The 27380-nt window shown below is 52.7% G+C and overlaps 12 protein-coding genes across 12 annotated transcripts; 8 read left to right on the top strand and 4 right to left on the bottom strand.

Annotated features, from left to right (window-relative positions):
- Positions 1–91: 91 nt before the first annotated feature.
- On the top strand, positions 92–752 carry PtrM4_101640 (Ifi-6-16 domain containing protein; the record flags this gene model as incomplete). The annotated part of the gene is made up of 2 exons (XM_001936408.2): positions 92–557; positions 640–752. 2 exons carry the CDS (start codon positions 92–94, stop codon positions 750–752), a joined length of 579 nt encoding a protein of 192 aa, XP_001936443.1.
- A 476-nt stretch (positions 753–1228) lies between these two features.
- On the top strand, positions 1229–2431 carry PtrM4_101630 (uncharacterized protein; the record flags this gene model as incomplete). Its single annotated transcript, XM_001936409.2, has 1 exon — positions 1229–2431. One exon carries the CDS (start codon positions 1229–1231, stop codon positions 2429–2431), a length of 1203 nt encoding a protein of 400 aa, XP_001936444.2.
- Positions 2432–6059: 3628 nt separating this feature from the next.
- Positions 6060–7283, top strand: PtrM4_101620 (Reovirus-L2 domain containing protein; the record flags this gene model as incomplete). Its single annotated transcript, XM_001936411.1, has 1 exon — positions 6060–7283. The coding sequence occupies one exon, from the start codon at positions 6060–6062 to the stop codon at positions 7281–7283; it is 1224 nt and encodes a 407-aa protein (XP_001936446.1).
- A 1280-nt stretch (positions 7284–8563) lies between these two features.
- Positions 8564–10220, top strand: PtrM4_101610 (intramembrane protease 2; the record flags this gene model as incomplete). Its single annotated transcript, XM_001936412.2, has 2 exons — positions 8564–9216; positions 9266–10220. 2 exons carry the CDS (start codon positions 8564–8566, stop codon positions 10218–10220), a joined length of 1608 nt encoding a protein of 535 aa, XP_001936447.2.
- A 1424-nt stretch (positions 10221–11644) lies between these two features.
- PtrM4_101600 (SET domain-containing protein 5) lies at positions 11645–12562 on the bottom strand (the record flags this gene model as incomplete). Its single annotated transcript, XM_001936413.2, has 1 exon — positions 11645–12562. The coding sequence occupies one exon, from the start codon at positions 12560–12562 to the stop codon at positions 11645–11647; it is 918 nt and encodes a 305-aa protein (XP_001936448.1).
- A 707-nt stretch (positions 12563–13269) lies between these two features.
- PtrM4_101590 (uncharacterized protein) lies at positions 13270–13953 on the top strand (the record flags this gene model as incomplete). Its single annotated transcript, XM_066107446.1, has 3 exons — positions 13270–13283; positions 13379–13731; positions 13802–13953. The coding sequence occupies 3 exons, from the start codon at positions 13270–13272 to the stop codon at positions 13951–13953; spliced, it is 519 nt and encodes a 172-aa protein (XP_065961895.1).
- A 688-nt stretch (positions 13954–14641) lies between these two features.
- On the top strand, positions 14642–15158 carry PtrM4_101580 (uncharacterized protein; the record flags this gene model as incomplete). The annotated part of the gene is made up of 2 exons (XM_001936415.1): positions 14642–14755; positions 14805–15158. 2 exons carry the CDS (start codon positions 14642–14644, stop codon positions 15156–15158), a joined length of 468 nt encoding a protein of 155 aa, XP_001936450.1.
- A 315-nt stretch (positions 15159–15473) lies between these two features.
- Positions 15474–16139, top strand: PtrM4_101570 (Macoilin multi-domain protein; the record flags this gene model as incomplete). Its single annotated transcript, XM_001936416.2, has 2 exons — positions 15474–15557; positions 15609–16139. 2 exons carry the CDS (start codon positions 15474–15476, stop codon positions 16137–16139), a joined length of 615 nt encoding a protein of 204 aa, XP_001936451.2.
- A 356-nt stretch (positions 16140–16495) lies between these two features.
- PtrM4_101560 (AF-4 multi-domain protein) lies at positions 16496–19216 on the bottom strand (the record flags this gene model as incomplete). Its single annotated transcript, XM_066107445.1, has 1 exon — positions 16496–19216. One exon carries the CDS (start codon positions 19214–19216, stop codon positions 16496–16498), a length of 2721 nt encoding a protein of 906 aa, XP_065961894.1.
- Positions 19217–20148: 932 nt separating this feature from the next.
- PtrM4_101550 (SnoaL-4 domain containing protein) lies at positions 20149–20634 on the bottom strand (the record flags this gene model as incomplete). The annotated part of the gene is made up of 1 exon (XM_066107444.1): positions 20149–20634. The coding sequence occupies one exon, from the start codon at positions 20632–20634 to the stop codon at positions 20149–20151; it is 486 nt and encodes a 161-aa protein (XP_065961893.1).
- A 434-nt stretch (positions 20635–21068) lies between these two features.
- Positions 21069–25143, bottom strand: PtrM4_101540 (cullin binding protein CanA; the record flags this gene model as incomplete). Its single annotated transcript, XM_001936418.1, has 2 exons — positions 21069–21863; positions 21910–25143. 2 exons carry the CDS (start codon positions 25141–25143, stop codon positions 21069–21071), a joined length of 4029 nt encoding a protein of 1342 aa, XP_001936453.1.
- A 623-nt stretch (positions 25144–25766) lies between these two features.
- PtrM4_101530 (MDN1, AAA ATPase containing von Willebrand factor type A (vWA) domain protein) lies at positions 25767–26716 on the top strand (the record flags this gene model as incomplete). Its single annotated transcript, XM_001936419.2, has 3 exons — positions 25767–25939; positions 26106–26433; positions 26483–26716. The coding sequence occupies 3 exons, from the start codon at positions 25767–25769 to the stop codon at positions 26714–26716; spliced, it is 735 nt and encodes a 244-aa protein (XP_001936454.1).
- Positions 26717–27380: the final 664 nt, after the last annotated feature.

Here is a 27380-nt window from a genome sequence, read left to right as displayed (position 1 = left end):
GGTTTTGGGGCGCAGCAGCGCCACAAGCGCTAAACCTGGGTACATATCACCACCACCACAGACGCAAACCTTCTGTACAACAAACAACAACATGGCTGCCGCACGTCTTCAAGCAACCCTGGCAATCCTTACCTGCTGCGGTGCAGAGCACGAAGTCGACACATACCCCGAAGAGAAAGCTGCCTTTCTCGACACACCCAACCTACGCTCTGCGGCTGAAGTTGCTGACGATGTCGTTGCAACCATCCTCCGCACCTCAATTACTGGTACTGCTCTGCAAATGAAGCTCGACTCTACGATTGGCACCTATGGATGGTCGGAGAATGTCGCGAGATGGGTGCTCGAGAAGCTCTCCAAGGCCCTTCAAGCGACACACGAGAAGCTGGGACCCGCAGTACATGGCGCGTACAACAAGGCATTGGAAGTTGCAAACACAACCGAAGGCTTCGTCATTGAGCACCCAGTCATTTGCACCGTTATCGCGCTTGGTGTGCTTGCGATAATCGCCCCATGGGTTCTGGAGGCGCTTGGTTTCGGAGAGTTGGGACCAGTTGCAGGTACGTTGTTTCTGTTGTCTGTAACAGCCATGTCGACAGCAAATAACAATATGGTATGAGTGCTGACGTATGTGTAATGCAGGTTCTTTTGCCGCATCGTGGCAGCGTACCTATGCCGGGCTCGTGCCAAAGGGCTCGCTCCTCTCTTTTTTCCAGCGCTTGGGAATGACTAAGTGGCATTGGATCCTTGATTAGCATTCTCTCAAACAAGGCAGAATAGGAGGAGCATGACGAGATACAGGGAAGCCGATGTTTGGAGCATTCCCACCCATTCGTGTATCGTGCCAGGCTGCGTGGGCGCCTAAATCCATGGTTTCCAAGTTTGGCTCACATACCGGTGAACCATCTCTGCATAAAATTAGGTCCACATCCTTGTCAATCCTTCTTCCCCCATGTCGTCATGATGCCAAAGGAAATCAAATTTTGTTTCGAGAGGCATTGTTTCCGAATGATGATCGCAGACTGGCTGAAGCATGCCATGTGTGGAGTAAGGGAGTAAATTCGCGGGGACGCGTGTACTAGATGATGTCGTGCAGGAGTATCCCTGTCTCGCTAGGCCAGCTGTGCCAAGCCGGCCGAGCACATGACAAAGCTTTCCCGCCCCCCGCGCCCGTAGTTAGGTGCTCCTTACAACACTCTTAGGTATCACCACCGTCTTTGTTGCAACAACCATGCAGCTTTTCGCCTTCGGCTTGACCCCTGGTACAGAGCACAAGCCCTCCAATACACCCTTCCTCTGCGATCTATCTGTGAAAGTTCTGTGGCTGTCATGGTGTGATGCCATTATAGCGCACACCGACGGAGTGACGTCTGCCATGCTTTACAACGGTACGGGCCTTACAGCTGGTCAAAGTGCACACTTAAGCAACGATCAGGAGCTGAAACGGGCCGTTAATGGAGATAAATGTCACACTATCTTTTTTGGTAGCTCTATGCAAGACGGTCTGAGGGGCTATGTGCTCACAGATGAAACTGAGCAAGGGATGGAGCAGACGATCGTCTTATTTGCTACAGATCTTGAGATCGAAGATGGTATACCAGAAATCCAAGTCTGCTCCGTCAACAAGGATTCACCGGTGATTACTGACATCAAAATTCTGAACGATGCAAGTTTGGTACTAAGTGCGAGGGAACGCTCGACCAACGAAGAAATTAATGCAACCATGCAGGACTTTTCGCAGCTGCGAACACAGCTTTCATCACGATCAACGTTTCTTCCCCACCAGATGATGCACCCACCATACAGCTCCCATGATCGGCCCCAGTGTGTCATTAATGCCACAACTACCACCATCGTAGACATCGACATGCACGTATGGACTGCTAGCAGAGACCCACGCTATCCAAAATGCCTGGGCCGTCCATACGAAGGCAGTCCAGATTTTGCGCCGGTGCCGTACCTTTCAGAAACAACCATCACGAAGATAGTCTCAGGCGGATATATGAGCGCAGCGTTAAGCTCAGAAGGCGAGTTGTTTTTATGGGGCCAGGCATGTCCTGGATCAAAGGGAGAACTGAGGGTGCTGAGTGGGAATGGCGCGGAACGTGTGTTCCCGAATGGAATCAGTGCCGAAGGTGAGCAAGACGAGTTTGTCAACTGCTTAGAGGTCTGGATTGAGGGTCAAGAGGCCCGTGTGTACGATGTAGCGATCGGTTATGGACACATCCTAGTCGCAGCGGAGCTGGCGGGATCTGGGCGAAAGAAGAAAAGAGTTGTGTATGGTGCGGGAGACAACAGCAGGAATCAGTTAGGTCTAGGGGCGGAGAAGAACTTCTTAGACACGTTTGAAGAAGTCGTGGCTTTGCGAGGCAAGCAAGTTGCCCAACTAGTGGCAGCAGGATGGTCCAGCTTTGTTGTGTCACTTGATCAGTAAGTGTAGCGATATATTCTTCATAGGTTCTAATCATTCCAACAAGCCAGGCATACCAATGAAGAGAGCGAGAATCCAATCATGTCCAGTTTAGCGGGTGAAAAAGGGAGGTCGACCATCTCGACTTAGCGAAAACACCCACACCCACGAGGCGACTCTCGTGAGAAGTATGCCAAGCGGTTGATGCGTCTTGCTGGCCCTTGCTCAATATCGAACGTCGGCGCCCATGGGGCAACTGATCCGTCTTGAAACTCTGGCGGGTGCGGCTGCAGCTGCGCGCCGTCCCGAACAGCAATGTCGGTAGTAACGGTGATGGAGCCGCTCCTGCTCTGGTCGATCAGAGGAATCTGTATAGTTTGTGGTCTTTGCGAGCTCTGCGAGGTCTTGGATGCATTCTTGGACCTGTGGCTGCTCAGGTGAATGAGCCCGTGCGGCAGGATCATCTCGATGAGGGGGCGGAGATGTAGACTGCACGCTACAACAATACCAGTGCTTATTTGGGCGGTTGCCCACATCAAGGAGGTCTCTATACCGCATATTTGGTCGCCTTGGTACACCATACCGGTGAGCGAATTGATGCGTAGAGCGCCTATGAATACATTGCTAGTCTTGTCAGCTGCAGCCGAGTAACAAGGATGAATGCGTTTGATCGCACAGCAATCCAAAAGCAAATACTGCCGACACTGCCACCTTGTGGGCTATGCGAAGCCTTAGTTTCCAGACCACATGGTGGGGTAGATACCAAACGAGGCAATCCAGAGCGACTCCCATTGCTGCTATGGCCACCACAGAGTGCTTCATTCGGAAGCAATGTTTAGGATTCTCGAGAGGTATCGTAAAGTTGTATTTGATCGGTCGGCAGTGGGACGCCATGACAACGATGGAGCCGAGACACAAGGCGGTTGTTATCATGATGCACACGTGTGCTGCGAGCCAGATCAACAGGAGTCTTTGATGTTGTGGCGCAGGGTTGAGCTATATGCCAAAGTACCAGTACGTCTCAGCTTGGGATAAGCTTTGGTGTATAGGGTGCGGATGAAGAAGTTTAGGATGGCGCATCGAGTCAAGGCTATGCCAATAGCCATTGGAATACGGAAGAGCCACAGCATCTGAATAGGTAAGCTTCTTCGCTGGACAGAATATCCATGATGCTACCATGAGTGTTTGTTTGGGGTCCACCACAGAAGTCGTAACTAGGGGTTGACAGACAAGGCTAGCAGCCATCACTTTGTGGCGTCAGCCCGATGCAGACTCAGTACACGCAATGTATGACTTGCACACTATGAAAATTGCAACGAGGGCGTATAGACACAGCTAGCGTCAAGTGGTTAGAAGGACGAGCTTGCGCGACAGGAGGTACTGTAATAATACTATTGCAAGCAGCAGTAGTGTATCGTCAATGGCCCATGGCAAGCGCCTGAAGTGCTTTGCGGCGAGCCGTGCGACAAGAAAAAGCAGAGGTAATACCGAAAGAATAACTGAACCAGCGACATATCGGGCCAATAACATAAGTTACTTGGAAACGGAAAAAGTCACGGCGAGAAAGCTGTGCTCTATGGAGCAGCCGTGCGTGAGGTGGGATGTGGCAGAGGGAGCAAAAGGCAAAAGGGTGGGTAAGTCTCAGAAGATATGGTAAGTTGTAGTGTGGAGGGGGGGGGGCAGATGTAGCCTGGTTGCATGCTCGCAAGCGTCATGCGATGCCGCTGCCCGTTGGGGCTAGTGAAACATCTGAAGAAGATGGAATGATCGGTTGAGGAAAGAGGACGCAGCAGCCGGGCAGGAAGTAAGGCATTCCGAGAAGTTGCTGTTTGGGCGACTAACATTGTAGAGGCATGCAGCACTGCGCAGGCCGAGTGTGGAAGATTGGTACCAGGTACCCCTTAAGCAGCAGCCACAGCGACAGAGGGCGGTTACTGGCCCAAGTGTGCGAATGCCGGTGGAGATCGTGAAGCCGCCGCGAGCAGCTCTGCCGCGGAGGGCGATGGCAATGGAATGAAAGCCTTGGGGTGTTTCCGCCCGATGATGTCAATCATGGGAAAAAATATTGCGGGTGTTGATGCCCGGGTGACCATAGCGGTCGCGGCTTCCGTACACACAGACGAGACAAGGAATCGACAAGCTGGGAAGGACGGGCGAGAAAACACCAGGGGCATCCGCGGCCAGCAAGAGCAAATTCCACATCAATTTCACTTCATGACTCCTCTGGCTCCACCACACTCGACGCCCTACAAGGCGGCCAGATATCCGGTCCGGACTTGTGGTCAGTCGGAACAGTCAGCAAACATGGCCAGCAGGTCAAAGGTTGCAGGTTGAGGGTTGCAGACTGCAGGACCAAGTGCGTTGCTCAGCGTGACGGTGTTTCACAATGCATCTTGCACTCGCGCCTCCACTACGAGTGTGTGGTTGCTCTCGGCGGAATTCTCCCCCCCGCCAGGTCGCCATGCAACTTAGTCTCTATCGCGAGTTTCGTCGTAAAATGCTTTGCCCAGGCTCGGACCAGCGTCGCGTCTCCTGATTCGGTCCGATGGCTTCTTTTTTCGGCGTACCTGCTCTAGTGGCACCCCTCGGAGGATTACTCTGCGCAGCTTGAGTCGCCGTGTGCGTGCAATGTTGATGTCGAGAATATGTCCCATGCACGTGAGGTACCATGTCCCGCATCTTGCAGTCGGCGTCGTGGGCCGCTGATCGACTCGCACTTGAATCTTAGCATTGCGGCTGGCGGGCCACTCAGGTCAGGGAACCTCAGCAAACGTCAGAAGAGGATCGTCGTGCAAACGCATCAGTGGCAGGGCTGATCAGGCATCAGAAGGGGACACAGACTGGAAGCAAAAAGCAAGGGTGGCGTCGATCTCGATGATATCTCGTCGCGGAGTATATCCCGTTTGCTGCGACACTGATGGCGGGTGCCACGGTTTGCGAAGTTGTGCACTCTGTCGCCGAGCTCGACAGAGACCCAGCAACCACACTGAGGGGCCGCTCAAGTTCTCACCACTGCGCCGCCACACGACGATGGCACCAAGGCCAAACGGCAAACTGTTCCTCTTGCCACGACGTTAACAAGCCCCGCATGACAGGCGATATCTCAGCGCCCATCTCATTGGCCGCAGCCACGAAACGCCAGCGGGATCCGGCAGAAGGGCGCAAGCCATGCAGGGGGCCATGATAGTTCATCCTTCTTTTTTTGCGCTTTTCCAAGTCCTAGCAAGATGCACCCATGTCGCGGGTCCAAGCCAGTAAACGTCATGTGCCCGCCTGCGCTGCCTACCAACTTACTTTCGGCTTGGGCGCCGTGCGAAATCTTAGTGAGCTAAGGCCTCCTGGGCAGTGGGAAGCGAAACCGACCACTCATATCTCCCTCACACCATCCGCTTGCACCGAGCCACGACCGTTTTTCTGCTTTCAAGTAGCCTTGCACTTGCAATCCATTCCTAGTCTTCCATCGCCTGTTTTCTTCTTCTTGTAATCTATCATCTGTATAGGAATCCCCTCCACCTGGACCAGTGCCTCACTTCGCTCTCCCCATATCACTCCGAATCCGACTCGACACGCGGCAACCGCGCCCATCACCAACTAGGAATTCCACTAGGTCCTCAGCCACCCGTTCCAAGATTACATATACCCACACACAGCCATGGAGAGCCGACGGTCTTCTCCTTCTCCTCGCCGCATGCGAAGACCACGATACAGCATGCAAAGACAGCGAAGCAACTCATTCCCTATCGTTGAAGCCTTGGGCTGCTCGACACCAGAAGCATTAATCATCCTGGCCGAGGGTCGGGCTGCTGTTCGGAAACGTCGTGCCCGACGCAACCAGTCAGTCGACGAGGCCATGCACGCCTTCAATCCCAAGGACCACTTGAAATTCCTCGAGGGACTCGCAGCCATGGCAACACCTCTAGAGCAATCGACGCCTTATGAACCCACACACTCCCATCACTCACGGATACCTTCGGATGCCACAGACAGGAGCACTTCTACTATTGTACCCGATATTGAGGACGCCCAACCTCGCAACCTTCCTCCTACTATCAACAGTTATTCCGCCAACCTAGCTCAGTTCATCAAGGACCAGCTCAAATCGATACCAACCTACCAGCTCAACGAGGCACCTGGTTCTCCTCTCTCGCCTCGATCATGTCCAGACCTGGCATCGCCAACGCGCCTATCTCACTCACCAAACCCCATGGTCAGAAGACAGCAAGAAGGCCTCAAAGTTATTGACATGCCTCCGGTGCGACCACCGGTAAAGAGCCAATTCTCGGCATGGAGCTCGACCGACGAAGAAACTCCTGCTGACGGGGATGCACTTCCTCTGCCAGAGTCAACCTTCTCCCCAAGGGTCCCCGTATCCAAGGACAGCAACTATACGCCTTCTGTACTAGGCTACTACGAGACATCGCACAACAACTCGTCATTTCTATTTTCGTCCACGCCACTAGAGGAAGATTCTGCGCCTGACACGGCCAGGGCTTTCAGGTTCCCAAGCCACTCAGCGTTACCGACTGCCTCGCCTGAACAGGGAGATGACGACTACCCCTCGTCATGCCCTTCTCAGCCTCAGCTCACCTTTACGTCAGCCCCGTCGTATACCTCATCATCAGCCTCCTTCTCGTACTTTGACTGCAAGCGCCCTAGAGCCATCACGCCCCACATGAAGGAGCGGGTCGTTGCGGCAGTGACGCCTGCACACCTACGGAACAAGCGGCACACAGCCATGTCGCCTTGGGAGGGAGGCCCCGTCGCAAATGTTCATGATCTCTATTACGAGTCGTCGCAACAACGGGTCAATGTCGATGGCATGACCTTCGACATGCTACGAGAGTTCAGCTTTCCCAATAGGGTCACACCTTGCTGAGCCCTTCTTCTTTCTTCTCGTTTTTCTAGCGTCTGCGTTGGGGTGTTTGCTTTATACATAGGCCAGGGTACCATGGCCAGCTGGTCTCGCCATGGATACCGGCCGGTTTCTACATGTTTTAACTTGTCATTTTCATACCGAATATCTTGTAATGCTGGGGTTTTATGCTCAATATTTCGTTCAAATGTTGGCTTTCTTGGGGTTCCTTTGGCTTATTGCCTGCTTCGAAGCTTACCTTGCTTTTCTTATACACCATTCATCCAGCACACATCAAGCGTACGCGACACACGATTTACTTTATTTATTTTGGCGGAAGGAAGACTGTGGAGACTACATGAGTCAGTTGCGATGGAAGAACAGGAGGATACCACGCGGATAGAGAGCAGAACACCTGGCAGCACAGATTGAGACGGTAGCCATTGGAGAATACACATGGCATAGATATGCTAGCAATACCAAATACAACGATATGCGTATCGTTCCTTCTCCCTTGTTGATGTCTATTTGCATGCCATGTGAGGTTGACGTGCTAGCATACCGAGTGTGCGGATGACAGATCGTTCATGGGGCACAGCAGCCCTATCGCTAATGTCAACTAGCAAGTTCTGAATCGGTGAAGGGGACATGCAAGGTCCCGCTCATGCAGATTGCGCCAACCTGGAGACGGGCGGGATGGCTGTCGATCGGTGAGGCGCCCGCGTCACGTTTGATTGGTTTGTCTGTGACGCACTGCTTGGAAACTTCAACTACGCCGCTTGAGGATGATCAACCTTGTAGTTTGTTCGCCATTGACGTTGACGCTCTATGAGTGAGTGTACGGTATTTGCAGCCTTTGTTCTTTGGCCCGCACTCGTATTCGTTGTCATTGCAACGGGGTTCCACTCACTGTACCGGCCACGTTGATGATGCAGCGCGGTTGAGAGCCAACCTCCGCCCACCCACCACACTTGTGAGATATATTTCTGCGTGATCCATCGCACCTGCCAAGTACAAGCGATACGAGATCCACGATTGGAAACGGCCTCGCCATGGCAGACACAGATCCCGGGCTCTTGGCCCAGGTCCTCGGACGTGTCTTCTACGAGTTCTCTACGGTGCAGCCAATGCTACCCACGTACATACACCTGATCCTTTCCGCCCTCTTCCCCATCTACACGGGCGCGCACGCCTCGCTCACACGACCTTCGACGGCCGCCAAGCCCATCAGAAAGAGAAAGAGGGCGACGCAGGATGAAGATGAGGACAGTGACGATGAGGAGGACGAGGACGAGCAGCGCGTCATGGAAGGCCTGTCGCCTACAGATGCCATACTCATGCCCCTCTTTGCGGGAGGCGCTCTTGCCTCGCTATATTTCCTTCTCAAGTGGATGAAGGACCCTGCGCTACTGAATAAGATTCTTAACGCTTACTTTGCCATCTTTGGCGTCTTTTCGGTATCGCGACTCGTCACGGACATGCTTGACATCGGTCACTCGCTCATCTTCCCGAACCGCTACGCCCTCGGAGGCGCCCTATACCATGTCAATAGTCAACAAGGCAAGGCAGTACCGGTGGCAGGCAGCACCAAAGACAAGCAGCCTCGTGCATCTCCTCTACCAGGCTTCTTGGCTGGCATCCCCTTGTCTGAGCGGACACGGAACTGGCTCTGGGCAGATCGAGCCATGCCCGGGAATAAGTGGACGTTAAAGGTCTACATGCACCGCATCTTCGCTGGAAAATTCAAGGTCGGGCCTCATGGTATTGTAGGCGGTCTGATCGGTCTTGTTACAGTCGCCTACTTTAATCTGATAGACAAGCCATGGTATCTGACGAACTTGCTGGGCTTTGGCTTCTCATATGGCGCTCTGCAGCTCATGTCGCCCACTACGTTTGCTACCGGCAGTCTCATACTCAGCGCTCTCTTCTTCTATGACATCTACTTTGTCTTTTTCACGTAAGCTGCTGTCTCATTGTGCTCCATACTTTGCTAACATGCGCTCCAGACCCATGATGGTAACCGTAGCCAAATCGCTCGACGTGCCTATTAAACTCATGTTCCCCCGACCTCCGCCAGCCGACGACCCCACCGCGCCTGTCTCTCACGCTATGCTCGGCCTCGGCGACGTCGTCTTGCCCGGCATCATGATTGGTCTCGCCCTACGCTTCGATCTATACCTCTTCTACCTTCGCCAACAGAAACGTATACCTGCCGTCAAATCGGGCGAGGCAGACACTATTGAAAAGCCAAAGTACCATTCCTTAGCGGGACGATGGACCGACCACTTTTGGACGCACTCACTTACAGGAAGGCCTCTTTGGGTAGGCGCAAAGGCACAAGGAAGCGAACGCGAAGCTCCCTTTACCTTCCCAAAGACGTACTTCAAAGCTGCCCTAGTAGGCTACGTATTGGGCTTACTGGCTACACTGGGTGTCATGATGGTCTGGAATCACGCGCAACCAGCACTACTGTACCTAGTTCCAGGCGTACTTGGCAGCCTCTGGCTGACTGCTCTCGTTCGCGGAGAGATCAGCCTAATGTGGGACTATACTGAGGAGATCGAGGACGAAACCAAAGACGACAAAGTTGGACAAGAGCAGGCGCCAAATGCAGACGGCAAGTTATCCGACGACACGATCAAACGACCTAAGCCTCAGAGGAATAGCTCATCTACTACAGACGCTTCTTCCAAGAGTGAATCAGAAGATAAGCAGGCAGTAGACGTCAAGCGTATAGCGGGTATCAGATCCGACCGCCAAGTCTTCTCCTTGTCCATTGAGGCACCTTGGCAGCTGAAGAAGCCACTGTCAGTCCAAACAGAGCGTGAGACAACGGCCAAGGCAACAGCAGATGGTGAGAAGCAGGACAAGGACGAGCAGCACAACTGGGCGCCGTCAAAGGCTATTCCCAGTCAAGACAAAGGTGCGGAACCAGCCGGCAAACGTGTAAGACTCAAGTGATAGACTTACGTATGCGATAATCCTGTCCCATGGTACGCATGTGCTCATCATCTTTGGGGCCCGTTATCCGCTTCCGACACGTGGACGCATGAACGTTCATTCGGCCTCGCTTCCTCTTCCCCCCGCACATCTGCTCCTTCAAAGGGACGCGTATGTGCATCATCACGATGATGCATCATGTCCCCACCCATCACACCTGTTCTAGTATGCATGCATAGCGACGGCGTTGAACAGGTTACGACGATTCCAATAGTTTGCCTTCGTCTAAAAAAACTCCATAGTGTTGCGATAAATGTCACGAGAGGTAGCACTGCCTCATTCAATAAACGGTCAAGCGTCATAATTAAGTCAAAAAAATATCGTACGATGTTTTCTTCTTTGCCTGCTGCCTAGAAACGGAGTTGCCGTGATCCATTCTTCTCGTATTTTAGGTGCCGTATCCTTTTTTGTTTCAATGGCCGACTTTCGTATTGGCATGTTCTAGTGGCTAGGTTAGCGGGAACCTTGTGCCGAGTGCACCAGTAGTGTGTGGCTGGGGTGTTGGCCGCTCCGGTACCGACGGTGGCTTAGTGTGCGAGTAGTGCAAGGGTCGGGAGTTTGATTCCGGGACGATACAGCGTGAAAAAGGGGACGGGAGCGTGTGCTGTCTTGTCAGTGATGTGGTGTGTATTGGCTAGAAGAGGATATTAGAAGAAAACACGTTTGTGTAGATTTCAACGGCGACCATGGCTCAATTCAAAGGGAAAAGTGTGTACAAGTCTACTTTCACTACCTCCATCCTACTGTACACCATCTCTGCATGCACAACAACACCTGCATAAGACTGCACCAATCTAACACACGGCCTAATCGCCCTGCCAAGCCGTATCCAAACGTGCTCAACTCAAAAGACCAAAGTTAATCTATTTTCCGCACTTGACACATTTCTCCTCAATGGTACCTTCGCCGCGGTTGATGTGGTCGCATTGTGGACATAGCCACTCGCTCATGTGGGGCATCGGAGTGGGTGGGAGCATGATTCGCCGTCTGTGGTACCGGGTCCGAACTATGGGGTTTGTCTTGACTAGAGGACAGTGACGACAGACGTTGTGTGGATCGAGTGCGGGGAGAGAATAGATGTGCTGATGGTGCCAAACGTGGAGATGAAGGTGGAAAACCAGGGAGATGTGATTTTGCTAGCAAAACATGCTCGCTGAGTTGTGTGGTAGGATTGGGAGAATAGTGGAAGACTGTAAACTGCTTTTGTCGGTTGCACTAGGTAGAGAGAGCAGCTTGGTTGATGATCTTGAAGTTGTTTGCTGCGCTGTAAGTCTTTCGAAAACTATCCTGTCGTTTGCCATCATGGAATTCTTGTTCTGCGCGTTACACGTTGCCACGCGTTTTGCCAACAAACAGGGAGTACACGGTAATCGGCAACCCAACCCCTACACCAGGTGTAGATCATCAACCAGGTTTTTATCCAAGACTTCGAGAAGCTCAGTATCATCGAGAACAGGGCGGTGCCTGCTTTGTTCGGCATACTCTGCTTTGAGTTCTGACACTGATGCAGTCGACGCGTCCACTGCTGGCGAATCCCTGCCAAAGCATATGACAGCAATTTCCAGCTCTTTGACGGCGGTCTGAAGAGCCAAGTCTAACCTTCCATACTTCTTCCAACCAATCGTGGCATCGTGATATGCCAACCCCAGGGCTTCCCCAACAAGACCTTCTTCTTTTAGTAGTTTCACCAATTCCAGCGCGGCCTTCGGCACGGGTGATCTCCACAACTGTCTCCGTCCCGTCCGGATCCTGGCGTCCAAAACCACCATCCGTGATCTGCGTACGTCACTGGCCTCAACGTCACTGCTACACGCTCTGCAGGAGCAGATGAACCCATAGGCCGCGAGCTTCTCCTGTCGCGATTTCATCGTCTGATAAGGTCGCTCATAGCTGAGGTTTATTTGCGTACCTGCCGGTATAGCAACTATGGCGTGTACAGTGATTTGCGATGTTCGTGAGTTCCAGGCGAAGCTTGCGTTGGGGACACATGAGTGGTTGAAGCGCGCAGCAAGTGGGCAGATTGAGGTACAGGATCCTGTTTGCCAGGCGTTGGAGTTGAAGATGTCGATGACACGTGCATCACCCTCAGCTGTAGTTTTCTGGGCATATAGTGTGAGGTATAGTTCTTGTTGAAGATGGTCGAGACCGGCAAACGCCGAGATGACGGCGGAGTTGGTGCGCGGTTCGCGCACAGAAAAAAGAGGTGCTTCACTGAGGATGAGAGTACCAGGGGAGATGCAGGTTGTTGCGAAACAGCCTAGACCTTCACCCGGAGAGTCGCGGATAGTATAGATACTGTCCATGGTGTAAGCCTGGGTATTAATATCAGGCTTCTCAACTAGCGGGCTTCAGAATGTGTCTCGACGATGCGACGGTGCATCTTAGGATCAGGACAGCCATCTTGGGTGAGATGGAAAATCTGAATTGCTTGGCGGATATTGTGGAAGTGAATGGTAATCGAAGGCAACAACGTTTGTCACCCGGCGGCAAGATATGGTCTAGCGTCATGACGTCATTTCAAGTCACGTGCTTTCCAGATAGTGAAGGATACATGTAAGATGTAGACTATTGCGAACTCCAAACCCGACCGCACACGTCATCGGTTATCTATGCATTTTGATAGTGTCACTAGACATCAAGTAGTTCTTGAGGTGCAGAGCAGATAGAAACGTATCGAAGCCGGATGCTTGCAGAAAGTCGTTCCTTCTATTCGCGTATCTAAGATCGTACGTTCGGGCCGCAACTCGGAAGCTCCACCTGTTTTAAATCTCAAAAAGCCGAGCCGTGTATCGGTGCGCTCTCGTCTCCAACGCGCCTCAGGCATTCGCTTTTGAGACTCACACCTCGCTTCGCAATTCATTTGTTTTGTCGTGTCCGGTACCCGTCTAAGGCATTCATTTTTTGACGGCTCACACCTCCCTTTGATTGTTTTTTCGTCTTTCGCACATCACCCACTTTTCTGTCTCAGATTTCCTGGTAGTACTCTACGCTATCCAAGCGATCATAGACGATGTCAAACGCGAAGTGAGCAAAGAGCCGAGAGATCGCCAGAAGAGTCGATCGGACGACATGCAACACTACCCGTAGGACGGTCGAAGTGACGACAGGAATAATGATAGAAGCGGATCTGACAAGCGCGAGGCGAATGACGAGCGTCGGGCTCGGTCGAGGGAGCGCCAGGATGGCTATTCAAGAGACGGCCGGAGTGGTGGAAGTCATAATGAAAAAGAAGAGGGACAGGACTCTGCTGCAGCACGCAAGAAAGCCGAGGACCCGTACTGGTATCCTGGCAAAGGCAAGTTCTCGCACCCGACGAAGATGCCCAGTCAGAACCCATTTGACCCCAAACCACGTAACCCAAAGCGTACCCAAAGCTGCCGTACTGAATCTCCTGGTCATCGTCACGAATGTATAGAACGCAAGCACGATCGCCGAGAGCAGGAACTTGAAGCTTTGGCCAACGGAACTTTGAGTAAGTTGCCCGCACTTGTTTGTCTACAATTATCTATGAATTCCAATGGCTAACTGCTTCATCTTTGTAGGACCACCCCCTGGTGCTGGTCCCAACTGGGCAAATAATCGTGAAGCTACTTTGGCTAAATACGCAAAAGCCACGAATCGCAGGCACAAGAAACACGAAAAGAACATGCGTAAACTGGCGGAACAAGCAGCCGGACAGGCGGCGGAGCCTTGAGAACTCGTACACGGCATTAATATGATGAGCATCCCTGAACAAGTAAGGAATTAAGAGAATCAGGAAACAATGTTTTTTTCCTCAATAGTATATCATATCAAGGGTATGCTTCGTAGGAGTCCGGTCTCGCTACGAGGGAAATCTGTCTATGACATTTTCAACACTATACTAGTGGAAATTGTACACATGTAGCATCGGAATTCTATTACAGCTTATGACAGTATGTATTCTGAGTTGGGTTTCTACGTCTGTAACACGTGCAATTCCTGGTGAAAATAAAATACTGTGCTTCGAAGCATATTCTAAACGCTATTAAAGATTACTGTTCAATGAAGCCGATCAACGAATATGAGTTGCTCTCACCTTCTTCTCGTAGGACCATCACACGAAGACTGTCCTTCACCTGTCCTTCGATATACTTCCATCTCAAGGCTTCTCACCTCGCTTCTCTCACCTGCAGACTCCGCAACAATCAATCGGATCGGCATGATTGATTCCTATCTAGGTTAAAGGCTGCCTAATGAAGTAATTCTTTAACCTATATAGGAATCAATCATGTCAATCGATTGATTGTTGCGGAGTCTGCTCACCTGTGTCCACCCTGACTCTATATAAGCCTCTATCCCTACTCCATAACCCCATCAAGACCACTCTCTTCCCCCTCGACAACACTGTCCTCTCGATCAGGATGGCACCAACAACTTCCTCAACCAAGCACCAGAAGCCGCACTCTCCAGCTCAGTCTCTTGCATCCCGCTATGGCGTGAATCCCACTCGCCCCAGCTCAGCCAACCCCGCAACCGTAAGAGTCTCACTGATACAATTGCGTAATGTAGCTAATTAAAAGTCAGTTGGTATCATCGCTCCAGTCAAGCATTGGCCCTCACTTTCTCACCATCGTCGAAACATACACCGAGAATCTCAAAGCCGACTATGAAGCACACTACAAGGACATCCTGATTGAGAAGGAAAAGCTCAACGAGGAAAACAAAGCCAAGATTAGCAAGCTTGTCGACCGCGTGTCATACCTCGAAGATGAGCTATCTGATCAAAGAGTCACATTGGAAGTTTTCCGAGAGGCCCATGGAATTCTTGAGGTAAAACATTTAATACTCGAGAAGGAGCATACTGGAAAGAAAGGTGCAGCAGAAAAGTTGGAGACAATTCAAAAGCGGCTGCTGGGCTTGGTCAAGGACTGGGAATAGCGACTATACCGGGCTGACTGCATCACATCATGCTACCTAAGCTTCGGCCAAGATGAGTCAGTCTAAGCATGAGGGGCAGAGAGTGTGATTTGAGCCTACAAAAGTTTGAACTGGCATCTATAGGGCCCAAGCGGTGATAATTAGAGTTCCACGAGGATTTGAATATTCACCTTCACTTTCACCTTTCCACAGCATCTTCTCTAATTGTGACTGTGCACACATGCCATGTCTATTTATACCCGCCAGCTCCAATAAACTTCCACGCCCACCTTTCATCAACACTACACCTCAACCTCAAACAGCACTTCCGTCACGATGCCACAACCTGTCAAGCAAGAAGAGCATGAAGACTCGCGCAATCACCTCGCCATGCTACCTGAGGCCCCGCGTAGTACAGCAGTAAGACACCAATCTCAATGACACACACATAACTAACAGCAACACCACCAGCGTCAACGCAAACCCCAAAAGATCAAGCAAGAGCCAAACGCACCACCCATCAAGAAGATCACCAAAAAGCTCAACAGACAAATCGCCCACGTCCGCCACCAACTCGCCGTCGAAAAAACCCGCCACTCCACCCTCACCGAATACACCACAAAAGCCGTACAAGACGCGTCCGCCGCCTCGACCAAAGCCGCCGAACACACAAAAGCCTTGACGACCCGGGTAGACAGGCTGAGGCATGAGCTCAGCCAAGCCCACCACGAGTTGAGTGTGGTAAAGCGGGATTACAAGATGTTGCAACAAGTGGCGGAGGGATTGAAGCGCGATCTTAGGGCTGAGAAGAGGAGCGCCGAGGAGAATGAGATGCGTGAGGAGAGGGTTGAGGGCGTGATGCTGGAGTTGGAGGAGGAGAGGCAGAGGTGCGAGATTTTGGAGAAGAGACTCAGGGAGGAGAGGGCTAAGAGGAGGGAGGATAGGCTGGCGCTGGAGAAGGTGAGGGATTTGGTGGGGACGAGAATTGTGAAGAGGGAATAACTGAAGCAGGGTGGGTGAGGGGGTGGTGCATCTTGATGGAATGCTTGGGCATCTCTTGGGGCGCGCGATGTCTACATGTCTGACTAGGGATATCTCTGGCATGTAGGCTAGCTCTGGAGAAAGGGCAATCATCTCCAATTTGAGGGAAATAAAGCAATGTAGAAGAGCAAAGGCCCATGTCATGAGGGTACTGGAAAAATACGAGTAATCCTACTTGTCATTCGAGACAAGCACCACGATTACACATATTGAACCAATCACCTTCGCGTAATAATAATATATAAGATATCCTAGGTCTTACGATCTCACACCTTCTTATTCCCAAGCCAGCCATTCATTCTATTGACATACATGTATCATTCATAAGTATACCACCTCTTCTTCAATTCCCTCAGCTCCTCATTCGCCTTCTCCCACTTACTGCTGCCCTTCGGTGCATCACCCACCCACTCCGCAATGGCCTTTTTGTTGCGCACATACTTTGCATGCGCCTTCTTTCTCTCCCTCGCTTGATCTTTCAGATAACTGTAATCCTCATACTTGACCGCCGTCTCCCACACCTTGCGCATTCGGGGGCTCCAAAGGCAACAGCTAGAGCCCACTTCGGGGTCTTCACCGGGAACAAGTTGAATAGACTTGTTGAAGAGGCGTGGGATGGTGGAAGGTAGAGATTTTGATTGCAGGGCCGGCCAGATGGCTTCGTCGTAGCATTCTTCGCAGACTGTGAATTCGGGGAGTGAGGGTATGAAGTGCCAGGGCTTGCGGAACAAGATTTTATCTCCGTTGCATTCGCCCTTGAAGGCGTTATTGCGCGCGAGTTCGATGAAACGGTTGATGTTGGGGGCTCGACCAGAAGCTCGAGCTTCGGCATCGAGCTCTACGAGGAGATCCATGTACTTGACGAAGCGATGGGAGCTTGTGCGTAGGCTGCATGTGTACCGGGACAAGGTGTGCGAATAGGCGCGTGGGATCTTGGTGAAGTAGCCGCGTAGAGTTGGTAGCAAGGCCTCGATCATTTTCCTGTCGCTCGAGCAAATGGCAAAGTTGGCGACATGTATACCGTCGCGCTGATCAGGGATGCCATACCAACTGACGCCCTCGTCTGGGCCAGCTTCATGATCTCCTGGACAAGGTCGAGCTTGATACTCCATAATATCGGCAAGTGTGTAAATCAACTCAAGAGACTTGCGACGTTGCTTGATAGTGAGCATCATTGCGAGGCGCGTCCAGGGGCTGCTGAAGTCACAAACCCGCTTGGAAGACCAATCATTCAGCCATATCTGCGCGAAGTCCACCTCGAAAGGTGTACCAGCAAAGACACTGTTGTAGCAGCTAGGACAGATATTGAAGCCTTTGTATCCCTCGAGACTGTACCAGTCGTCGTAAGGTCCACTCAGGACTCCCCTCGGGCAGGTTGGTAGCGGCTTGTCAATAAGGGTTGCTCCCCGAGACGATCTGTCCCGACGACCACCTTGCGCGCGAACACTATTCGACCTCGTCTTTCGCGGGCGTTCCGGTTCTTCTATCCGTTCGTCATCATGTCTGGGAGGCCGAGGTGGTTCATCTCTTATGTATGGCGAAGCTGGGATGACAGGCGACAGGACTCTCGGCGTATTTATGTAGTCTTGTCTAGGCGAAGCGATGGTTGAATGGTCAAATTGGAAATTCTCTTCTGGTGGCATTACAACATCAATGAGCTGGTCATCAATTGGATACGGCAACGAATCGGCTGATGATTGCCTCGCTGGGGACGGGCTCTGTACATCTATCCGGGGTCTTGGTACAGGCATTGTGTCATGCCTGCCGTATAGCGAAGTCGGCCTTGACCTGTCAGTAACAGGCACTGGAGGGTATGTAGAATGCCGGTCGGCGTCGGAGATTGACACGCCACCATGGCTGGGCAAATGAGGCTGAAATCTGCTCGAAGAAGACAGCGGTGAGGCAGGCCGGGGCCCACCCCGCGACGCCGGTCGCGATAGAGGAGGCGAGTCTCGCGGTCTTGTTGGAAGCCTTGGTGAAGGCGCCCGCTGCACTGGCGAGCTTGGTCTAGACACCGGGCGGGGGCTATTCGTGTAGGTGGTATCGACAGGCACCTGTCTCGTTTTGCGCGTACCGCTATTCAGAGAAGAGGATGAAGAACGCGGCGACTGAGCATATGGATTGTCCCTTGACTCAGCCGACGAATCACCCTTACGTATTGGTAGGGGAGGACGCTGGTCAGAGTCGCGCCGGGTCGATGCAGGCCGTTCGTGGGTGTCACGCAGATTTGTCCTAAGATCCTCCTTTTGGAGATCGCTCTTCACGAAGCTGTAGCGGGCTGGCTTTCGCTCGGTTCGGAGATGGTGGCTGCTGTCCGTCTCGGAGTCTGAGTCGAAAACATACTCTTTCTTGGATGGCCGCGACGTAGTGTAAGAGTTGTGGCGGCTGTTGCTCGGCGTGGGTCGCGAGTCTCTGGCATTGTAGTCCCTGGGTGAATCTCTGTTGTCGCGATTCGGGTCTGATCTCGGGATGCTGGTGCTGTTGTTATTGGAAGGGGTCATGGGCTCCGGGGAACGCAGATAATCGGCTGGTGTGGGCGCAATCGTCTCCTTCTGCGGTTTCGAGTACCCATATGGCGTCCTCTCCCGCTCAATTACGACGGGCGGGTCGGCGACGTGGGTGTTGATGTGCGGCATGTGCCCACGGTCTGCGACGCTCTTCCGCCGACGCTCTCGGTGCCTTCTGGACCTCGCAGCGGCGTCATCGTCGGTGCTGGATTCAGACACGAGCACGAAGCGGCGGTCATTGTCGTGTACAGATTTGGGCTGCTCAATCTCGTCTAGGAGACTCTCCTGGTCGACGGTGCCCCGCGTGTTGGCGGGCGGCTCACCCTCGTCCTGGCCTGACGAGCCCGCCTTGGACGTGGCCTCTTTGGCCAGCGCCTCCTTCTCGTCCTCGACGCAGGGCGAGGGTGGCCATGTTGGTTTGCGGGTGTGACTTCTGTACGATTGCGGCGCTGGTCGCCTGGGTGGGGAAGTGCGGGGTTCGTAGGCGCTGTGAGAGGTGTAGGACGAGGCGTACGGGTTGCTGTGTCGCATGTCTGCTAATTCCTCGCGGGCCTCAGCTAAAGAACGTTCGTGCCTCGAGTAGGCATAGGCGTCTGTATCGCGGACTGTATAGTGAGAATCATGGCGTGGGCGCTGGTAATACTGGCTGTCGGATCTGTAAGACATGTAGAGGTGGTCAGACGGCCCAGATGAGACAAGTGAGAGTCGTGCGCATTCAGCTTTGGCTTCTGACTAGGGCGGATTCAAGAGTAATAGGATGGACGTCGAGAAGACCAGAGCTTTACATAGCGCGCCAACAAGCGACATGTTGCATGTACGTCTGGACATGCTGGTGACGCATGACGCTTGGAACCCGCTGTGAATTGCGGGTCTCAGCTTCCTCCACCCATGGACCCTGATTTGCTCGCGTCCTGGCCTAGACAGGCTATGGCAACGCTCTGCTCGGCGCCCACCGCCAGTTCGCCCATCATCGGCTCGAGGGATAGCCCTGGGCGGCGTCGAAGGCTCTGGATGTGTCGTGGCCAACACCAACTAGCGGCTCGTCCCTTTTGCCTCTGGCATTGACATTATCAACCATGGCCTCACGATACGAAGAACAGCTTGGGCAGGAATAGCAACATTTGCCATCCTATAACGTTATCACCATCTCAGTAGCGCTTGACCCACTGCGACCGGAATATTGGCTAGCTCTCTGCACCGTCCTCGCCATATTCTACTCATCAAGGACGTGACGCCATCAAGCTTGTATAGTCTCGTCCCTCCTAGGATACATGTACCAAAATGCACCAACAGCCGCGTCACATCGTGCTGCTGACAACACCTTTGCAACTCTAACCCATCAGGCAGCAACTCGCTCCCAACTCTGCGCTATCCTCCGAAGTTCCGGAAAAGCGGTAAACCAATCGAGCACCGCCACAACCACCTGCAGCCTAAATAAGCAGCCAAAGACGTCCAGCGCATGCCTAACCATGCAACACTGCTGCATCACCCACAGTCCACAGCACCTTGATCAACCACGTCTTCATCTTCCACAATCCCCATTCCACCTTGACAAGCTCGATATCGTATAGCGAACTCGCAGTGTAACTTGTGTCCTCCTGCTTCAACGCATCTTCCTCCCTTACGTGATAGGAAATAGCGTGCGCTGTGATCTGTGCTGTATCCGCGTCTTCGCTCTTGAGCTCAACCCGTATGTTGCTAACGGTATGTGTGGTGACAATGGCAAAGACGCGGTCCATCATGGCGTCGATGGCAGCCCATCCGTTGAGTGGGATGGATCCGGCAATCACCACCATATCTTCGCCTTTTAGACATGCTGATTCAAAAAGAGGCCGATTGTTGCTGTCCATGCCGAGCACGCACCGTTGTAGTGCATCTGCGACAGCCTCCCGGGCTGAGAGTCCTGTTAAAAATGTTGTCGGAGCCATTATCGCGGTAGGGGGTGCCATATTGAGGGTGTGATTCGAGTCAAATAGAAAGACAGCTGTTGCAATGATGTAGTACTCGTATTTTGTACATACTGCCACGCCTTATACGTCAATTCCACACCGGAAATGAGCATATGTGAAGACATCCCGAAGCCCGGTTTTTCAAAAACCATCGGACTTCGGAAACGGCCTTGAATTATCACGGTGAATCAGCACACACGTTATACTAATGGTATCATATTCTTGCTATTGCACATCTACGCGCCTACCAAGTCTTTCTTTACTCCGTCATTTGCTCGTTCCAGATCATACATCTCTAGGATGGTGAACAACCTGCCAATCCCTTTTTATTCTTCAGTATTCTGACGCCCGCCGAGTCGTGGGTCGAGCATATCAAAAACGTAGTCTGATAATTTCAAGAAGCTCTCACTCAGCCCAGAGTATCGCTGTAGCAACTAACGATCACGTTCCTTGAGTTCCTCTAGAACAGCCTTGAGGCCAGTTTGGTGCTCCTTCTGGATCTGATCCCAGTAATGCGCCCAAGCACGAGACTGTGGATCATCCCCCGTAATCAGTCCAACCTCTGTGCCCATTTGCTTGTTAAGCTGCGCGGAAATCTTGAGTACACCCTTAGCGCCCTCGTGAATCTTCTCGATCTCTTGCTTGACCGCGTTTTCTTTGGGCTTGACGGCGAGTACTGAGCGGAAGTTATGGGCGAGAGCCTCTAGGCGTGCATGTACCTGCTCTGGTGCGATCACCATGAGTTTGGTGAGCATGAGGTTGCAGAGGATACGGATATCGTGCTCATCACTGATACCAGCAACCACCCGATCAAAGAAGTCGGATACCTCAATGGCTGACAGTCGGACAAACGCCTTCTCAAGAAGAGCGTATAGAGTTTCATACGCACTCTTGCGGATCTCCAGACCATCATCAACCTTGTGTTTGAAAGGACCCATCTGGACCTCCCGAATAAGCTCCGGCTTGACAACGGTTTCCTTCATGGCCAACGGGAGCAGTTGGTCAAGCGCTGGTAGAATGATGTCGGGCTTGTTGTGCATGGCCGAGTTGAATGTCATCAGAGCGAGACGTCGGTTCTCAAGATCAGGTTCGTTGAGCATCTGGACGAGCATAGGAACCACAATGGGCTTGAGATACTCGTCGTATGCTTCGTCGGTATCTGTAAAGGTATATCTTATAGCAGAGATGACCATGGCGCGTACGCTTCCCTTGCGGTCGCTTAAGAATGCCTATGGTTGTTAGTTTGCGACTGTGCTTATATAGCGGACTACTCACCTGGAGCTGTGGAAGGTACGTCTTTGGGTCGATAATGGTAAGTCTACCGATGCACTCTGCGCCTATTGCCTTGTTGTCCTCGAGCTGGGATGCAACAACAAGATTTTGCCACAGTGTCGATGCGTACGGTATAATCTCCGATTCGGTGTCATCGTGTTGAAGTATCTCCTTAATCGAGTGTAGGAAGAGGTATTGTGGAGCAGATGGCTGACCCATAGTGGATAGAATGACCGGAAGATACTTGCTAACACTTCCAGCACCGGCTCGTCCAAGTGCCACAGCAGCTGCAAGTGGCACATTTTCCGACCGTACAGTAAAGTACTTGATGAATAGCTTGGGATCAAGACTTGACTGCGGCCCTAATCGTAATGCGGACTCTCCAAGTACGACTAATGCGAGGCATTGGCGCTTGTCGTCCTGTGCCGTCTCGAGCTCGGTGATGAACTGCTCGAGCTTGACGCCGACACTATCACCGCCATAGACAAGAAGGTTACCAATGACTTTGCCCACAACCTCTGCATGTCCAGATACGCCAACTCGTTGTAGAAGAGCCTGCATCAATGCTTGTCCAGCATGCTGCTCACCGATTGTGCGAACGAGGTTCAGCAGCGCGTCCAGGGGAGTACCACTAATCGAACCTTGAGCAACTTGACACAACGCAGCGTTAAGATTCGGCGTCATGATAGCTTGCGCATCGTCCTTGACAAAGGTGGCAAGGATGACGAGTGCCGGACCTAGGAGGTGGAGATCGCTGACATTGAGCAGTGGTAACAACATCTCTACAACTTGTGCCTTGGTCTCACTATCGAGATGGATGCGGGACTGCGGGTTCAGTGCGAGAGTTCGAAGAGCGCTTAAGCTGGCACCACGTAATGCACGACTGGCCTTGCGCAGTTGTGCACCAAGCTCCAGTGCCACATCGCGAACCCACTTAGCAGACAGCTCATCCTTTGCCTTGGTATGCGCGGCAATTGAGTCGATAGCACGCACTGAGGCAAGACGGGTAAGCTCATTCTTGAGACGGTCTTCCAGAAGCTGAAGCCCAGCTGTTCGCTTGGTTGAGGAAAGAAGACCTTGTGAACCAGAGCTCCTGCCGAGCAACACGCCAAGGACATGGATGGCACTTCGTCGTACTTCTACATCGGCATCGTTCGCGGCTATCCGCACTACTAGTGCATCATAGAGTGACTCGACATGTTGCTGATTCTCACTTCCTGACGCGGCGGATCGAGGTGGTGTCAGGGCCTTGACAACCTGTTCAGTCGCAGCAAGAGCCTCGATAGACAACTTACTGTACCTGTGCTTGATTCCCCGAAGAAGCGCATCGATGATAGGCCCGAGATACGGCTGTATGGATTTGGAAGAGTGGGTATCGGCGATGGCGCCTATCAGCTGTAGAGCCTGGGTGCGCAAGCTGTTGGCTGTGGCAGAAGCGCTGCTTGTTAGTCCCCCAGCGATTCTTGCAGCTTCTATAACTGGGGTGATGAGCTGGCTGAGATAGCCGTCAAGACCACCCCGCTGGGTAATTACAATGTCCTTGATCAGGGATATTGATGCTTGTTTAGTAGTGGGTGGACATGAGGTTTGCTTAAGTAGCTGTGCGATGCCCTTGACAATTTCGGGACTGAGCTTGGCCAAGCTAGCACGCGGGCCTACAGGAGGCGTGCCCGCTCGTGCAGGTGAAGCGTAGCCCATGGACACAGAAGAGCCGGCCTGAAGATCGAACATACTCGCATCGCTCCCACCGCGGCGTCGCTTTTTACTTGGCGGCGGTGGCATCATACTGCTTTGCTGTGTCTCATCTGAAAACTTGACAGGGGAGGGACCATCGCCTGACTTCTTGATCAGGTTGGACAACGTCGACAGAATCTCCAAGCGGACGTTTTCTTCTCGCTCCTTGAATCGCGAGATGAGTGCTGGTGCGACGCTATTGTAAAGAGTGCCGTCTTCCAGCAGATCGCCATTGCTCCGCGTTGAGATCAACGTGTACAGAACCTTGGCTGCACATCTACGCACTTTCCAGCTTGCATCCTCGTCATCATCATAGCCTGCTTCTTCTTCGAAATCCTCGCCTTCGAGCGCGTCCTCCTCGTCGCTTGGCATATCGTCGTCGGCATCTTCATCATCATCTTCTGCGAGGTTAGGATCGTACTTGAGGTAACGCGTCGCGGCATCGATAGTCTCCTTTGTGTACAAGCGCATGTCCTGAGAGCAAGAGGCGAGGAAACTGTCCAGTGCAATGAGAGCGGCCTCGAGCACTTCGTCAACCTCAGGATCACGCTCTGCCTCGTCATCCGATACGTCCATTTCTTCGTCTTGCTCCTCTGTGCTCAATGCGCTCATGACAAAAGGGGCCAAGGTCTTGAGGTAAGGGCCAAACTTGCGGGGAATCGACCGAGCCATGGACCCTAGAATCGTGATGTAGAGCTTTCGCTTGCTGCGGGTGAGATGGACATCCCGCAGGAGTTCGATCATCTTTGAGAGAAAACTGCTCAGCAGCTGATCGGAAAAGTATCCAGCCAGTGTAGAGATGGCCGTGACCGACTTCTTCTTCATCATGGAGCTCGCGCGGTTGTTTTCAAGGATTGCGAATGTGATTTGCTGCAACGCCTGGATCTCGACGTCCTGTAGCATAGATCCAAAGCACCGTGCGACCTCGGTCAGCACGTCGATGGCGTTGCTATCTGTACCCTTGTCCAAATCGTCCTGCAGCATGCCCTTGGGGGGCTGGCTGAGGCCATGTTGTGCTGGAGGGATGACATTGTATCCGATCAGGCGCGGAATCAATACTCTGCTAATGGCGCTATAGGCGTCGGTGACAGATTTTGTACGCGCAGCACCGGCGACAGGACGCGGGAGGGAGACGACGACTTCGCGGAGGGCGAGGGCAGGTATTGACTGATCGACTGTATTGCCTGTGGGGAGCGTAGAGAGCTTGTCGATCATGACAGGCAGCGTCTTATCGCTGATCTTGTTCACAAACGGCCCAAGGCACTTGACGGCTTGGTTCTGCACCTCGCCGTTGGTATCGACGAGTGTGGTGAGCAGACCATCGACTGTGCGCGCCGCAACAACATCGTCGTGGAGGAGGAGGCCCGAGTGAGCGACGACGAGGATGTCGTGCAGGTCACTCAGGGCCATGAAGCGGAAATCGGGGTCATCATCCGTGAAGCGCGGCAGCAGCTGGGCGACATTGTGCGCCGTCGGGTTGGGGGGAACCGACGAGGGCGCCATGGTGGTGAGGGTATGGGGTGCCTATGACTATGCCTATTGTTGGTACGGGGTTGAGTATAGCTTGTCTAAGTGTGGCGGGGTACCTATGGCGGGGTTGACGTGGTGCGCTCAATCTTGTGGTGCAGGTGGAGAGAGGGAGAGTAAGAGAGGAGAGGGTTGAGCGATGTTTGTTACAGGTAGCGAGAGTAGGCACCGCTGGCCACTTGGAGTTGGGGACTCAAGTGTTATCGAGTGAAATGGCAATTGTTGCCTGCACGCGCTGCTTGCCAGAGCTCCCACCTGCGCACGGTCTTTGTATTTGCAAACATCTGGAGCTCTATAGGAGTCGAGTGCACAAGCAGCAGTTTCCTGGGTTTGAGAAAGTGACATGTGCAGATAAATCCACTTCTAACCCTTTCTGACTCCTATGCTGGCGACGAGGTCAGCTTGGATAAGTAACGAATGCATATGGTGCTCGTATGGCACGTGATGGCGCCGGAGCCTTCTAGCGACCTGTTCCGGTGACGTACCAATATTCGCAGACCTGACGTGATCTCTTTTGGAGTCCTGTACGCGCATCACAACGATCAATTCGCCATCAATTGCCCGTCGCCAGCTTCAATTGGACTTGTTACAGCTTCAAAATGTCTTTTCTGAGGTCCTCTGCGCTCCGCGCCTCCGCATTCGCACGAGCTGCGCGCCCGACGAGGTATATCCGCACCGCCGAGCTTCAGCCGTGGCAACGAGCTGTTCAGCGCAGAACCTATGCCACCGCACCCGGCTCGGACGGTAAGCCTCTAAGTAGTGACATCCCATGGTACGTGGATACGCATTTCCTACAGTGCAGGGCCTTTGTGAAATCTACTGCGCCAGATATTGTACATTTCAAATCTGCAGATCCGTAGATCTTGAGAGCGAAAGACGCTGGATGGGCGTGCTTTTACTATTTGCTTATATAGCATGTGTTGATGTCTTTTCTCTAGGATTGCCACAGCTGTCGCTGGTACCGTCGTTGGCCTCTACGTGGCAGTAACCCAAGATACCGACCACGGTGCCGAACACCATCCCCTTGGTGAACCCCATGGCGAAGGAGATGCCAAGAAGCCTGGTACTGAGACACTTGTAGAGTACGAGAAGGAGGAGAACAAGCCCGACGATGAGGAGGACAGCAAGGACGACTCCGACTCCTCCAAGGATGAGTCCGAGGACAAATCCAAGAAGGAGCCTACAAGTGACAAGCAAGATCCCAACAAGGCCACCAAGGAGAACAGCGAGGAGAAGGACACGCAGTCTCCCGACCAATCTGACAAGGTTAGTAAACACAAGCCCATGTTTCGATTACGCATGCTAACCCTAGCAGCCCGACCCTCGTAAGGAACAGACCAAGAGCTTCAACGAGACGTCTGGCAAGCAAAAGGGTCTCTCCAACGACAACACCGAACACTCGTCGCAAATCTCCAAGCAACCCGAGAAGAGTAAGAAGGGAGAGGGTGTCGCGGAAACTGCTAAGCTGCAGGGAACCGTCTCGACTGACCGTCCACAACCTGAGAACAAGGAGGAACGTGGAAAAGCTCAAATGAACAAGGACGAGTAAAGTGAAACGTCGTGCTAACACATAACTTCGACTCCTATAATGCCCTCGCAGCGACCGCCCTATTCGCTGTCCTTGTATAATGTTTGGAATTCCATGGGTCACGTCATCGTCAATAGTCTCTGACAAGACTTAGCTGGTTTGGAACCAGGAACTTGAAAGATACATGCTCTATTCTAGAATCTATCCGACCACTTCGTGACTTGCTGTGATGAGTTAAGTCGAACTATGAACCAAATGATGATCCCAGTGTATCGGTCTAGGCCTTGGCCGATCGTGGTGAACATTCCGCATTATCCGTACCGCTAAGGCTGTGCTGGATGGCGCTCGAGATCCACTTTGCCAGTGAGGACCGAAGTCTCACCTTTGCAAGAAAGTGTCTCCATTAAAAGGACCCGACAACGGTCTCCGAACGAGAGCAGTAGAGGATGGTGCGCGCTGATTGGCCGACCCAAGTGGAGCCGGACCACGTTAAGCGCCCGCCAACTCGCTCCCCAACGCTGTCACACCTCACCTCCCATCTCGATTGGCCAAGTCTGCGCCTCAACTGCACGTCTAAAAAGAGGGCGGGAGCTCTGCGAATCTGCGTCCATGATGCCGCTCGCCTACGACATGAGGCAGGGCCATGGTCCAACCGGAACGAAAGCTGGCTCTAATGCAGGACTGA

This window comes from Pyrenophora tritici-repentis, chromosome 5, assembly GCF_003171515.1.
Source record: "Pyrenophora tritici-repentis strain M4 chromosome 5, whole genome shotgun sequence".
Taxonomy (NCBI): domain Eukaryota; kingdom Fungi; phylum Ascomycota; class Dothideomycetes; order Pleosporales; family Pleosporaceae; genus Pyrenophora; species Pyrenophora tritici-repentis.
Note: the sequence above shows the minus strand (reverse complement) of the source record. Positions and strands in the feature narration are given on the sequence as shown.